This window comes from Arvicola amphibius, chromosome 2, assembly GCF_903992535.2.
Source record: "Arvicola amphibius chromosome 2, mArvAmp1.2, whole genome shotgun sequence".
NCBI lineage: Eukaryota > Metazoa > Chordata > Mammalia > Rodentia > Cricetidae > Arvicola > Arvicola amphibius.
The window spans coordinates 23,935,454-23,948,695 of record NC_052048.2 but is presented as its reverse complement, the minus strand read 5'-3'; the positions used below and the strand labels follow the sequence as shown (position 1 = coordinate 23,948,695).

General features: G+C 50.6%; 1 protein-coding gene across 1 annotated transcript in view; it reads right to left on the bottom strand.

Annotated features, from left to right (window-relative positions):
• Cd9 (CD9 molecule) overlaps positions 1–4,164 on the bottom strand; it is a 34,161-nt gene extending 29,997 nt beyond the window's left edge. The window contains exon 1 of the mRNA XM_038319926.2: positions 4,006–4,164. Within this exon, the coding sequence (XP_038175854.1) occupies positions 4,006–4,071 (66 nt within the window). The 5' untranslated portion in view covers positions 4,072–4,164. The remainder of the gene's footprint in view (positions 1–4,005) is intronic.
• Between the last annotated feature and the right edge of the window lie 9,078 nt (positions 4,165–13,242).

Here is a 13,242-nt window from a genome sequence, read left to right as displayed (position 1 = left end):
CGCTCTGTGGGAAGCCATTTTATGCAACAGTTCAGCCCAACATCCAAGTCAAACAACTTCTGGGAAGCAGCAAGCTGGGTGAGGAGGGGCTCTCACCACAGCCACCTACCCCTCCAGAGTCTGCTCCGACTCAAACCCAGATGCCTTAGAAGCCCCTACAGGCTCTGCACCTTTATTTCCAGGAGTGGGTGTCCCTTCCTCCCTTAGTCAGATATGTGGCAACACACAAAATGGAGTCACTGTTTTGCTTTGGAGAATGAGGCTGGCTCGGAGATGTGGAAAAGATGGAAGGCTGCGTGGGAGTGTGGTCTAATCTGTGGTTTAAACATCCACACTTAACCAGGAATCTACTAGCGAAGCATAATATAATATGATATAATATAATATAATATAATAGCTACAGGTGGATGCTGACCTGCATGTACCACTAGGTCTCTGATGAACATACAGCATCACTCAGAGGAGGGGGAGGGGAGGCTGACTCCAGGGCCATGCTCTGACCATTACAGCCTATGACCAGAAAAGGCCAAGGAACGCACACGACAGAACCTGAAGATAAGGAGACCCCGCCTAAGATGAGGGAAGGAACGGGAAGGACCCAGGAGCGGTTTGTTCACAGGTCAAGGTCAAGATCAAAATCCTAAAACACAAAGCGTAGCTTTCCAGAAGCCCAACCAGAGGTGGTGTGTGTGTATGTGTGTACACGCACGCACGAGCGCACGGTGGCAGGGAGTTGGACCTTTGAGATCATTTGCATCAACTCATGGATTTTGAGGGGGAAACTAGTGTGGATCAGAAAAGTGAGCTGCCTGTAATTTCAAAGTAATGTGGAGACAAAGCTGCTCTCAGCCAGGCTCTGAACCCCACCCAACTCTCTGCCTATTGTCTAAGCAGCTCTGCCCATTCTTTAAGCAGCTTCCATGAAGGTAAGGCCATCTCTGGAGGAAGAGGACAGCTGCTCTGCTATTTCCATCCTTTGGGATGGGGCAGGGGCAGAAAGAGGGGACAGAGGCAGGGCATGACTCTCTCAGTAGGGTCCATCAGTCCCTTCCTAGCCTAGGAGGATGGAAGTCCTCACTACGCAGGCTCAGGATCTGGGGGATAGGGAGGGTGGGGAAAGATCAGACAGAGGTAAGACCATCAAGCAAGGCCAGTCTGGCTGCCTAGCAAGACCCCAAATAAAGAATTTATGGAAAAGGTCACATTCCTGGCCTGGCCCAAGGCTAGTCACTGTATTACAGCCTTAAATACCCTACCACCTGCCATTCGGTTATTAGAAATAGGTTTTCCTTCTCAATCCTTTCTCATTATTATTTTCTTTTCTCTCTTTTTTTAGAGGGAGTGAAGGGATAGACATGAGGTCTGAGGGAAATTCAGAACAACCAAAATAGGCTGGGGAGGTTTGGCTCCGAAGATATTGGAAAAACAGACTGTCTGCTGGTGTGGTTGTGGGCATGAGACACCCAGCGTCAAGAGGGCAGGCTGGGAAGGCTCAGCTGCCAAGGAGCAGCCCACAGGGGACACACTCAGTCAGGCCTAGGCAAGAGACAGGGTTTCCTTTGCCTATCTTCCCTCTGCTGGCTCCACTATCCCACCATAACTAAGGCTGGCTTCTCTTTGCATTCCCGCTACCCATCCCCTCAGGATCCTTGGCACACAAAGGTGGCCCCTGCTTTGCAAACCCCACATCAGGTTCCACATTCATAAATCACTGGTCTCAAGAGAGCGAGGCAGTGACAGGTGACATCATAGTAATCCCAGCGGTCCCCTGAGATCATAGCCTGTCATGAAGATATTTTGAGGAACTTCATCCTACCCTCTACTCCCACCCAAGAGCCAAACCCAGCTGGGTGCCTCATGTGATAATATCCTGTCACTTGACCCTGAGTAGCCACTGAACCTTTCATGGGCCAGATTTCTGCTCATCAATAGGTAAAATGGAGATAACACTTCCTTCTGCTGGCTATATCCTGGGGCTACGGGAGGCCATTGCACTTTTGCAGACTGTAAAACACTTTACACAGAGACTCTAACAGGAGGTGGGGGGCTTTGTCCCTATTGGACCCCAGAGTAGGACAGGTAACAATAATAACTTAGGAAATTGCCCACCACCCAAATGGTAAGTACTAGCTCAGCTTGCCATCTTAGGCAAGTCACTGCCCCTGGCACTCTGTTTCCCCCACAGTGAACAGGAGAGCTGGCATCTACAGTTGGCGCACAATCTCTAAGCCCTTCCCAACCCTAAAACCAAGTCCTTCCAGAGTGAGATTGTTCTGTTTCAATAGTCAACCAGCAGCATCTAGCGCGGGCAGGGAGCTCTGGGTAGGAACGGAGTGGCAGGCAGGAGACAAGCTGGACAGATTGCGGACCAGCAGGCAACAGACTGAGTAGACATAGGTTGGCCATGGGCACCTCCCCTCAGCCCCTTGCATATGCCATGGGTGCAGATGGGGGATGCAGACATGCTGTGGCACTGTGTGGTTCCCACTAGCCCCAAAGTTTCACCCCATCTAGGCAGGCGTCTGGGGACTTAACCAAAAGACTGGGCAGGGAAGGGATGGCTAGGGTAGGGTGAGGAAAACTCCCCAAAGGACAGGGCGGGGTTGGGTGGGGCCAGCTGTCTTTAGACTTTGTTCTGTGGTGCTCAAGCAGATGAGAGGCTCAAGCCAAGCCTCAGAGCTGGCTTGCCTGTTTGTCTGCCGAGCTGGGGAAACACCGGGAGGGAATCTGACATCCTCTTTAAGTTGTATGGGTGTGGTGACTCCTAGAAACCCAGCACTGCCTCCCAGGGTGCAGAACACTTCCACGCAGCCCCAGAGAGTAGTAAACCTTACACCGGCCAGCTGGAGGATGGTAAACATCCCGACGGCCCGCTCCAAGGAATAGTGCTTTTTTTTTTTTTTTTTTTTTTTTGGTTAAAAGTCTCCGGTGGCACATAACTAGTTTCTAAACGTCATCTCTCTTGAGAGTGTGACACAAGGGTTGCCTGGCCAAACCCTTTTCTGCTTGCCTGGGATCAAATGTTGTCTATCTGTGTGTAGGGGTCGTGCCGTCTCAGAAGTAGGACACAAAAGTCGTCCTTGTATTTCCTTGCTTCTGTCCCTTAGAAAGCGGACACTCCTGTTGTTTTCCCCAGACTTCCAAATGCAGAGTGGTAGGGAGTGTCTACTAGTTCCTCCCACCTCCCCCGCCCCCGTCTTCTCCAGGTGAACGGCCATTACTGGCGGCCCCGCCTGGTCATTTCTAGGAGGATAAGGCTTCGAGCCCGTAGTACCTCATTACTCAGGAAATGCAGAAACACCCGACTTATTCCACCTAGAGGCGCCGGTAGGCACCTTCCCCTCCCTTCTCTCCCTAACTCTCCCAGAGTTCTCTCCAGCCAAGATAGTTATCGCTCTTGAAAAAGAATCAAGACAATCTAGTCTTTCAGGTAGCTTGGAAAGAGAGGAATGGACGTTCTCACGGGACCGAGAGAACACGAAAAGTCCGTCCTCCAGGTAACGAGGACTCCCCCACCCACTCCTTTTGCAGAGCGAGGGTGCCAGGAGCCCTTCGTGGGAGCCCCTTTGCCACTTATGAGACCACCGAAGTGGAAGACACTCGCTGCCCTGCTCGCCAGGAGCCTCACGGGCCAGGGAGGGCCTAGAGTTACTCGAAAAGGGTTGCTCCGCACCTCCCCGCCACCTTCCCCTCTATCAATCGGGGGTGCTCCGAGTGACAGCGGGCACAGACCCAATCTCAAATCCTCGGCGGCAGAGGGACCCGGGAGCGGAGTACACAGCCCGGGCCACCAGGACCCCTGCTTCTCCCGCCCACCTGCCCGTCCCGCCCGCGGCCAGCTGGCAGCCGCCGCGCCTTTCTCTTCTCGCACGGAGTCCGCCTGGCGCGCGCAGTACCAGCTCCCCGAGCTCCCGGCCTCCGGGACACCCACGGCTCCGGACGCCGTCCCGAGCTCCAGAACAGGTGGCCTCGGAGACGAGCGCGCGACAGTCGCCTCTCACTCACCCAGAAGATGAAGTTAAATCCGAAGAGCAGGTATTTGATGCACTTGCTACCCCCTTTGACCGGCATGGTGTAAGCTGGACTTCCGTGGGACAAGAAGCACGCACGACTGGGACAGAAGGGACGCGGCAACGGACTGAAACACGCTGAGGCTGGGGGCTGGACTACGGCTCCACTTTTAAAAAGTGCCACTCCTTACGGCGATCGGCCAGCTGCGTTGCGCATGTGCCGAGGAATGCCGACCCCGCCCCCCGGCCCACCTGCCCCGCCCATGCCTCATCCCCTACCCAGACCCAGGTTCTTGGGCTCCTTCAACCGCAGTCTGGAGCCTGCCTTGCACCCTGCTCTTTCGTTCCAGAGACCCTTTTCCTTTCAACTTCCTCCTTCCCACCGTCTTGGGGTCTCTCCAGAACTCCAGGCCCGGCTTCTTTTACCCGGGTGTTAAACGTAGGCCTCGCCTTTCCGGTTCATTCCGGGCACGGGGCCTAAGAGTTTAAGTTGGAAGACCCCCGAGGGTCATCTAATCTAAAGGACCTTTTCAGATTCCCAAAACAAGTCTTCCGGCCCCTGTTTGCCTTCCTTGCTTTCTCTCCAACAGCTCCTTGTAAACCTTTCCGGACTGATCATACTTATTTGAACACTGTGGCCATTAGAATGCTCTAGATGCCAATCTGAGCATTTCTCCTTTGCTCACAATAGTTCTTTATTAGCAAACTTAGTTTAGTTGAAATTTACTCCTCGCGTTCCCTACCCCACCTGGTGCCACACCCTTGCTCTGTCCCACCTCGCAGCGGGCAGGTAGTGTGTGACTGTCTGCCCCTGCCTCCTTTACCTGTGAAAATTCTATTGTATTTTATCTTTTATTTAAGTTTAAACTTATTATTATGTTTGAGACAGAGTCTTACTATATAGTTTTGTCTTGCTTGGAACTGGCTATGTAAACCAGGCTGGCCTCAAACTCATAGAGATCCGCCTGCCTCTGCTGTGGGATTATAGGTGTGTGCCATCATGCCCCGCAATTTCATTATTTCTGAGGTAGGGTCTAGTTATCGGTGCAGCCCTGCTGACCTGGAATTTGCTTATGTAGCTCAGGCTATCCTGAATCCCAAATCCTCCTGCGCCCGCATTGCTAATGGGCCACCACATCCTGCTCCATGGCTCTTTAAGTTCTTTCTTGATTCTTCTAGACGGCAAGGAGGTTGTTCTCAACATCCTCTGCAGTATTCTCTCCCTCACCCCCGCAGGAAGTTCCCTTAAAGCTCTTTATTGCAAAAGCAAACCATACTCATTACAAAAACATCAGAAAATACCGAGAAGCAAAAAGAACGTGAGTTAAAATTTCACCCTGGTTACCCAGTGCATTGGAGGCCAGCCTGGGCTTACATGAGAACCCGTCTCCAAAAACAAAACACCCAAACAAAGACAGTTTTTCGGGTAGCCAAACCAGCCTCTGTTAGCACGGACAGCTCCCACCGTGTTATTATCAGTGGGCAGGTTTCATCAATCGATCCACTTAAAACAATTTTTTTTTCCACAGTCCACTTTAGTAAGGTTCTTCGCTGGGGGCAGGAGCTGAAAGCAGCAGACTTTCTCCTCTTTCTTCTCCGAAGCAGCTTAGAAGTGAGGGAGGGAGACGGACAGGAGACTCGGGGTGGGTTGTGGTGGTCAATTTAGGGGTCTCTGAGAGCTCTGAGGAGAGACCCTTGATCTTCCCTTTTTAGGATGAGTATCCCAACTATCCCAAAGTGAGAGTTACAGTCAGGGAAGCCTGACAAAGCTGGGACTTGTACCCCTCCACGGTCTTAGGGAGAGAACTCCCCAGACTGAGTGGATGAACTGCAGGGGTTCCAGACGGAGGCTCAGGAGACTAGGGGGGAGTGGGGGGTGCGGGTGGGTCTGAGCTGGAGATAGATATACCTCTAAGGGCTTGTTTTACTTGTTCTTAATTTCTTTAAGTCTTACTACATCTTACCAAGTGTACCACCACGAAAGTCACCTCTGTTCATGGATACATGGTGTCAGAGACCCTAACGGGCAATTCCATGGATGTTTCTAAGTCAGTCAGACAGCCCCCTAAGCTTGGGGACATGGTGGAAGCCAGGGGTGGGACGGGGAGTGGGGGAAGCTGTGTGTGAAGGCACAGGAACAAAAGCACAGCAGCTGTCTGTGTCGGGGGCAGGGGTGGGGGAAGCTACCCACAGTGTGGAGCTGGGTGGAGGACAGGGAAGGAGAGGCAGAGCCTAACTTGAGTCTCCTGCCAGGAGGGGTGGATGTCAAACAGTGCTCTGCCAATTTAGTAACTCTCTGAGGATGGCTCCGTTAGGACGTGTGTCACAACCAGGGACGGGGATAGGGTAGAGAAACAACGCCTCCTTCTTCTAGAGGAACTCCATCCATTTAGGGAGAATAGGTCTAAAGAAAAGGCTTTATCTTCTTGTACCCATCCTGCCATGGGAGAGCGGGGTTCAGCAAACATTTCCATCTGCAACAGAAGCTACTTTGGGTAGCAGTGAGTACTGAAGGAGGTAGTCCCCACCTTCGTTCCCCACCCCCACCCCCGTTGCCATCACTATTATTATTTATACCCGTGGGACAGCTTAAGAACTCCATTACATGTAATCAGAGTTTTCTTCCCTTCTTTCCTCCCTCCCTCCCTCCCTCCCTCCCTCCCTCCCTCCCTCCCTCCCTCCCTCCCTCCCTCCCTCTCTCCTTCCCTTCCTCCCTCCCTCCTCTCTCCCTTCCTTCCTCCCTCCCTCCCTGCCTCCCTCCCTCCCCCCTCTTTCTTTCTTTCTTTCTAGCAGAATCTTAGTCTGGCCTTGAACTGGAACCCCCCCTGCCTGAGAGCCCAGTACCACTCAGTGTGGCAGCCTTATATGACAGAATTGGACCTGGGGTGGGGAGATCCACATCTCGTCCCTACTCGATGGCTTAGTTGGACAGGTCAGCTCCTGTCCTTGGACCTTGGTCTTCTATGGTGTAGTGACGTTCTGGGCTTAAGAGTGTTTGTTACAGGACCTCAATGCTATAGGCAACCAGGAAAAGGGAGGGATGGAAAAAACGTGGTTTGCTTTAACTAGAAGAGGAAAATGTGGGTAAGCCCTGAGTCAGAGATCACATGGTGGCAGTTAGGCCTTCCAACTTTTTTGGGGTTGGTACTGGGGAAACTTTTTCTGCCTTCCCTGGGGGTATCCTGATTCAGGAAAACCCCTTTAACTCAGGGGTCCATGTTGGCTCTTGTATTCCCCCTAGTGGTAAAACTTAAACACATCCGACCAAGCCGACTTTCGCTTCCTCCTGTCTCAGAGACTACTCACCCTCCCACCCCAGGTGTGGGCACCAGCATGCGCAGTCACAGGTAAGATTCTTCTCTCTGCCAGGAGCCTCCTCCTGTGCCAGCAACCATTTGGGTTTTTTGCTTTTACTACCAGAATGTTTGGCTGCTGCCCTTTTTCTAAGGGCATGTATGTGTCTCATCCTTATGGATTGCCTGGTGGGACATGTCTGCTGTCACCGTATTCCTGTGTTGGTACACATGTTGGTGGTGACCACCTTCAAAGGACACTCGATTTGGGGATGGGAGTGGGGCTCAGCAGTTAGGAGCACTGGCTACTGGACCTGGGCTTGATTCCCAGCACCCACATGGCAGCTCACAGCCACCTGTAACTCCAGTTCCAGGGGATCTGATACCCTATTCTGGCCTTTGTGGGTACCAGGCATTCACATGGTGCCTAGATCTACATGCATACACAGAACAAAAATTAAGATAAAAATTTAAAAGGAACGTTTGCCTTGATTAATTTCCATCGCTTGCTGGCCTTCTGTGCACACGGTAGACATCTCTGGCAGGAGCTCAGGGAGATATGACACACTTGGGCGTTGGCCTGCAGTGTCTCGGGTGTCCTGTGGGCTACCCAGGCTATCACCATTTCCTTTGTTTAGCTCACTGCTCTGTCCGTTCAAGTCACCGTATTTGTTCAGCATTCCAAATGTGTCCCATCTTAGTTCCTGAAGCGTGTGGCTATACCACTATGCCTAGCATAAGAGACTCTGTAGATTGATTAAGTTAAAGAATCTTGAAACGGGGATTATTGTGGTAGAACTTTGTGACCAAAAGAGGGTTTGGCTGTTTGCTTTGTTTTCGACAGGATCTCACTATGTAGCCCAGACTGGTCTTGAACTCTAGATCCTCCTGCTTCATCTTCTTGAGTATTGGAATTTGGAATCTCTCTCTCTCTCTCTCTCTCTCTCTCTCTCTCTCTCTCTCTCTCTCTCTCTGTGTTGTTGAGACAAGGTCTCTCTACATAGTCCTGGCTGTCCTAGAACTCACTATGTAGGTCAGACTAGCCTCCAACACACAGAGATCATTTTATCCCTTCCTCCTGGGTTCTGGGATCAAAGGTGTGCGCTACCACATCTGATCTGAGCCCTGGCATTTCAGTAGTGTGCCACTGTCCCCAGGTTTGCAAAGAGTTCTCTCCTTAAAAGTACTTAATTTTATTTATGTGTATGAGTGATGAGTGTTCTGGCATGTGTAGTCTATGCACCACATGCACGCTGAGTGCCCACGGAGGACAGAAGAGAGGGTCAGATTCCCAGCAATTGGAGTTACAGACAGTTGAAAGCCATCATACAGGTGCTGGGAATTGAACCTAGGTCCTCTGAAACGTAGTTACAAGACAGTGCACTAAACTGCTGAGCCAGCTCTCCATTCCACCAGCGTTCTTATTAAAAAGAGGTAGGAGTTTCCTAACCAGAGAATGAGAGGTGAGGATAGAAGCCCAGATTGGGACGATGTGTGGCCGTGTGCCAAGAAACACGGGTCGCCTCTGGAAGCTGGGCCAGGTGAGGAAATGAATTCTCCCCGACAACTGTCAGCGAGAACAAGTACTTTAGATCTCTGACCTCTGGGATGGTAAGGTAATTAAATGCATTATTTTAAGCCACAACATTTGTCATAATTTATTACAGTAGCAAAGGGAAATGGACACAGCTATTAAAATAAACATTGCGACCCGAGTGCAAAATCTGTGGGATCTACATGCAAAATGAATTTTCTGTCTGCTTTTCATTCCGCACCCAAGCCACGCCTTGCCTCTGACTCGCCCCTTTGTCCTTAGCCTCTTACCTGCTGAGTGATTAGGGGTTTTGCTTACTAATGTCTCTCGTGTTGTTGCCAATGGGCATCTGGGGCACTACCCAGTGAAGAACTGCAGCAGTCAGGGCTCCTGAGAGGAATGGAAGCTATGGACTGAGTTTGTATTAAAGGATTTGCTGAGATGGCTTACCCTACGTGATTTGACTAGTCACCCCCACAGTGGCTTTCTTCACACCGCAGAAGCTGGAAACTGTGGGTGCTCACTCTGTGACCGTTGTACCGAAGGCCTGGAGGGTTCTTGAAGAAGGACCGATCTTTAGCCCACACTGGAAGCCTGATGAAGTTGGCATCAGGGGAGGGATGCAGCGGCAACAGCGGTGATGGCGGTGGCAGAGTCGAACTTGCTAGCGAGATGTGAAGGCAATGGGGCAAACAGCAAAGTGTTGCCTTTGGGTCTCCCTTATCAGGGCTGCTACCTGGTTAAGACAACCCTTGCGGGTGTGCCCAGCAGCTTATCCTCAGTGATTCCAGACCCAGTAGAGATGAAAAGACTAAGCCGTCCCAGGAACCAGATCCAAACAGGGTCTAGTGTTCCAGGTGAAGGTAAGACCTCAGGCTTCGTGATTCTGACTCAGCACTGGTTCCTCATCTTTCCTCGCTCTTGTTGTCTCCTGTAATGGGGCCACACCCTGAGAAGTCGGCACTATCCTCCCCACTGTCCTGACTCACTATTCCCCGGCTTTTCACCATACCTCACCAGATGGCACCGAGGGGAGCGCTCTAGCCTCATCCGTAACCGTTTTCATTACACCGAACACACACACTCAGCACAAAGTCTGTCTATGTATGGTGTGGTTTTGATTAAGCTTTCATGGGTAGGGTGAGTGAGGGGGTTTCAGACGCAAGCACTCTGAAAATTCTTTTCGGTCCTTACAGTCAGCTTCCAGATGCTAAAACCTGGAAAGGTACAGAGAAGATCAGCATGGCCCCGTGCGAAGATGGCATACAAACCTGGGGACTGTCTAATAGTGTGCAGCGAGATGGGAGAAAGGGCTGAGGAAGGAGATGGACACAGTCAATAAGAACAGTGTAATGGCGGGTACGTGTGTAAGAAAACGCCACGGCGAAACTCATCGTTTTGTGTGCTGGCTACCGTGCAGTGAGGAGGGGTTGGGGGTATAGCTCACTTGTCACACAACCGCTGAGGACCAGAGTTTGGGTCCCTAGCGCTCTGTTAAACGCTTCTCAGATTGACTTGTAATCTTAGTATGCGGAGGACAGACAGCTGTGGTGGAGCGCCTTAAATCCCTGTACTTGGGAGGTGGTGGTAGGTGGATCTCTGAGTACGAGGCCAGTCTGGTCTACAGACTGAGTTCTAGAACAGTCAAAGATATACAGAGAAACCCTGTCCCGAAAAACCAAAAAAAAAAAAAAAAAAAAAAAAAAAACCCACAAAAATCCAGAAACACCCTTTCAATATCTCTTGCTTCTAAAATCCCGTTTCCTGCAGACAACCTTGTCTGCCGCCCACACCCAGCCCCTCTCAGCCTCCTGGTCCTCATCACCCGTGACTGTCCTCCTCACATGTCCGTGCAGAGCAATTAGCTCTTGCTGGGCCTTCCAGCTCGTATCCCTCTCTGCTCCGCCCTCTTGCTCAGCAAGACAAGTTGTGTCTCAGGATGCTCCCCCTTAGAAGGTGGGGTGCTATGAAGAAAACCAGCGTTTAACACCGTCCATTTGTTGTGAAGCTCGCCTCACCTTTTCTTCCTCATCTTTCCCATTTGAAGACTTCCCAGTCCCGTTACTACCTCTGAGTGAGTTTTCAGTAATATCTTCTTATAAAATGGAGCGGTCTTAGGGTTTGTATTATCTACTCTACTATTCCAGCTAAAACGTCAGCTCCATAAAGTAGGACGCCTTGGCCATTCTTGGTGTAGCTTATGTGCTTTGACCAGGTCGGGTGCAAAGTTGTCGTATAGTAAATATCGAATGTCCTGGATCTAAGATGGACAGGAGGGCTTTTTGCTCTCCCTTCCGCATCACAATCTACAGTTCTGCTCGCTCTTTCAGGGTGTCCCATGCACCCCCACGTCTGGGTTCCTCACCGCCTTCCCCAGCCCCAGTTCCTGGTCTTTCGCCATTTCAGTTTAGCCTTCTCTGAGGCTAGCTGAGCCATTACTTTCCCAGCGTTGTTACCATCAGAGGGTGCTTAGGTCCGCTCTCATAGCATATTCCTGTGGCGATTTCTGCTTTATTTGTATTTATTTTAACTTTTTTTAAAAATAGGGTTTCAGTACATAGTCTGTGTAGACCAGGCTGACCTCAGACTCAGGGAGTCCTGCCTGCTTCTGCCTCCCAAGTGCTGGGGTTAAAGGAGTGTGTGCCACCATGACCGGCCCTTTATTAATTTTTTTGAGACAAGATTCTTTCCATTTAACCCATGTTGACCTGGAACTTAGTATGTAGCCCAGGCTAGTCCCAGAATCCAGAGCCATCCTCCTGCCTCAGTCTTACAAATATGAACCTTCCTGTCCAGCTATTTGTTTCTTTTGACTAGACTTGTCAAAGATCCCATCTGGGCTGTAACATTATGCCTTGAGCATTTACAAAACAAGCAAACACTCCCATCCTTGGCCCTCAGCTCCGCTGTAGGCAGTTTCAGAATGAGGAAAGCAAGCTTCTAGAACTAAACATGGCTGGGTGTTCGTTACATTTTGGGCATGATTCTCACTGATATTTAAGGAGCCCATTTAATATGCTCTCAGATGCCCTCTGAGGTTGAGGTCTTGTCATCACCTGTAAGCAAAGAAAACAAGTCACAAAGGTTTATTAACTTTTGAGGAAGTCTGGATTTGAGTAAACTCAGGTGGCCCAACCCCAGAGCCTTGGACTAGAAGACTGTCTCCAGGGTGAGCCGATGTGTTATTGTTGGCACTGCTTGGTGCCTTTTTTCCTATTGATTGGCTGAAAGGAGGTCTCACTATGTTGCTCCTGCTGGGTCAGCTTGACCTCTGGGATATCTGGGTTTATGGGGATGCTGCGCTTGGCCCTCTTCACTATTTGGTCCTTTAATTGTATAGGGTAAGGAAGTGGCTACTGGTGGTGACCTGGGATTGTGCTAGTTTGAGGTTACCTGCAAACAAACCCATTCTCATGTGAGTTTGAATATTGCCTGTCCCATCCCTCCTAAGCTGTTCCTTCCACAGTAGCATAGAGACCACAGCTCTTTCCGTACCATGAAAGATGGGTCGGTGGATGAGAACCCTGGGGGACCTGTCCTTGGCTCAGTGGGAGGCAATGGTGGCTGCAGGTAATCCAGCAGCTTCTCTTCAGGGTACTTCTGGATTCAGCAGAAGAGACTCTGGTGTGTGTGTGTGTGTGTGTGTGTGTGCACATGTGTGTGAGTGCATGCATGTGTGTTTCTTTCATAGGAAGGAAGAGAAGAAGGGAAATATTAGCAGTCACAGGTCTACACTCCAGGGCATTCACCTGGTTGCTATGACAATCTAGGCAAATTGCTTTGCTTTTCTGAGACTCCATTTCCTTATCCATAGAGTGGGCTGATATTCCTGTGTGATCGATGAGAACCAAAGGAGCCCTTGGATGCGGAAGTGCTCTGTAAACTGGAGACATAACAAAGACCCTTTAAACTTTATTTTTTACTTATGTGTATGTGTGTGTGCCCTGTGTGTGAGTGCTCACAGGGCCCAGAATAGGGCTCTGGATTCTCTGGAGCCAGATGCTGTGGGAACTATTTTCTGCCCATAGCTTTTTGGGTACCAGCATTAGGGTGGGGCTTCTGTGTGCAGACTTGATTGCTTATAAGGGAGAGGAAGGGTCTCGCTCACTCTCTTGGGAGGTCAGAGCAGAAGCAAGCCTGTACAGTTGTTCACATCTCCCTGGGTGGAGGGGTGGGACATGGTGGCTTCCATCTTGTCCGGTATTCTGTGGGTCTGTGTTTCCCTTGGAATCCCGTTTCCTTTGTATTCACGTAATAAAGACAATTTTTAACTCGCATTACCTCTTGCTTTAGCCAGAGATACGGGTACTTGAGAGCCTCCTGACGCAGGTGCTGGGATCTGAACTCAGGTCGTCTAGAAAGAGCAGCAAGTGCTCTTACCTACGGAGGCATCTTTCCAGGTCCA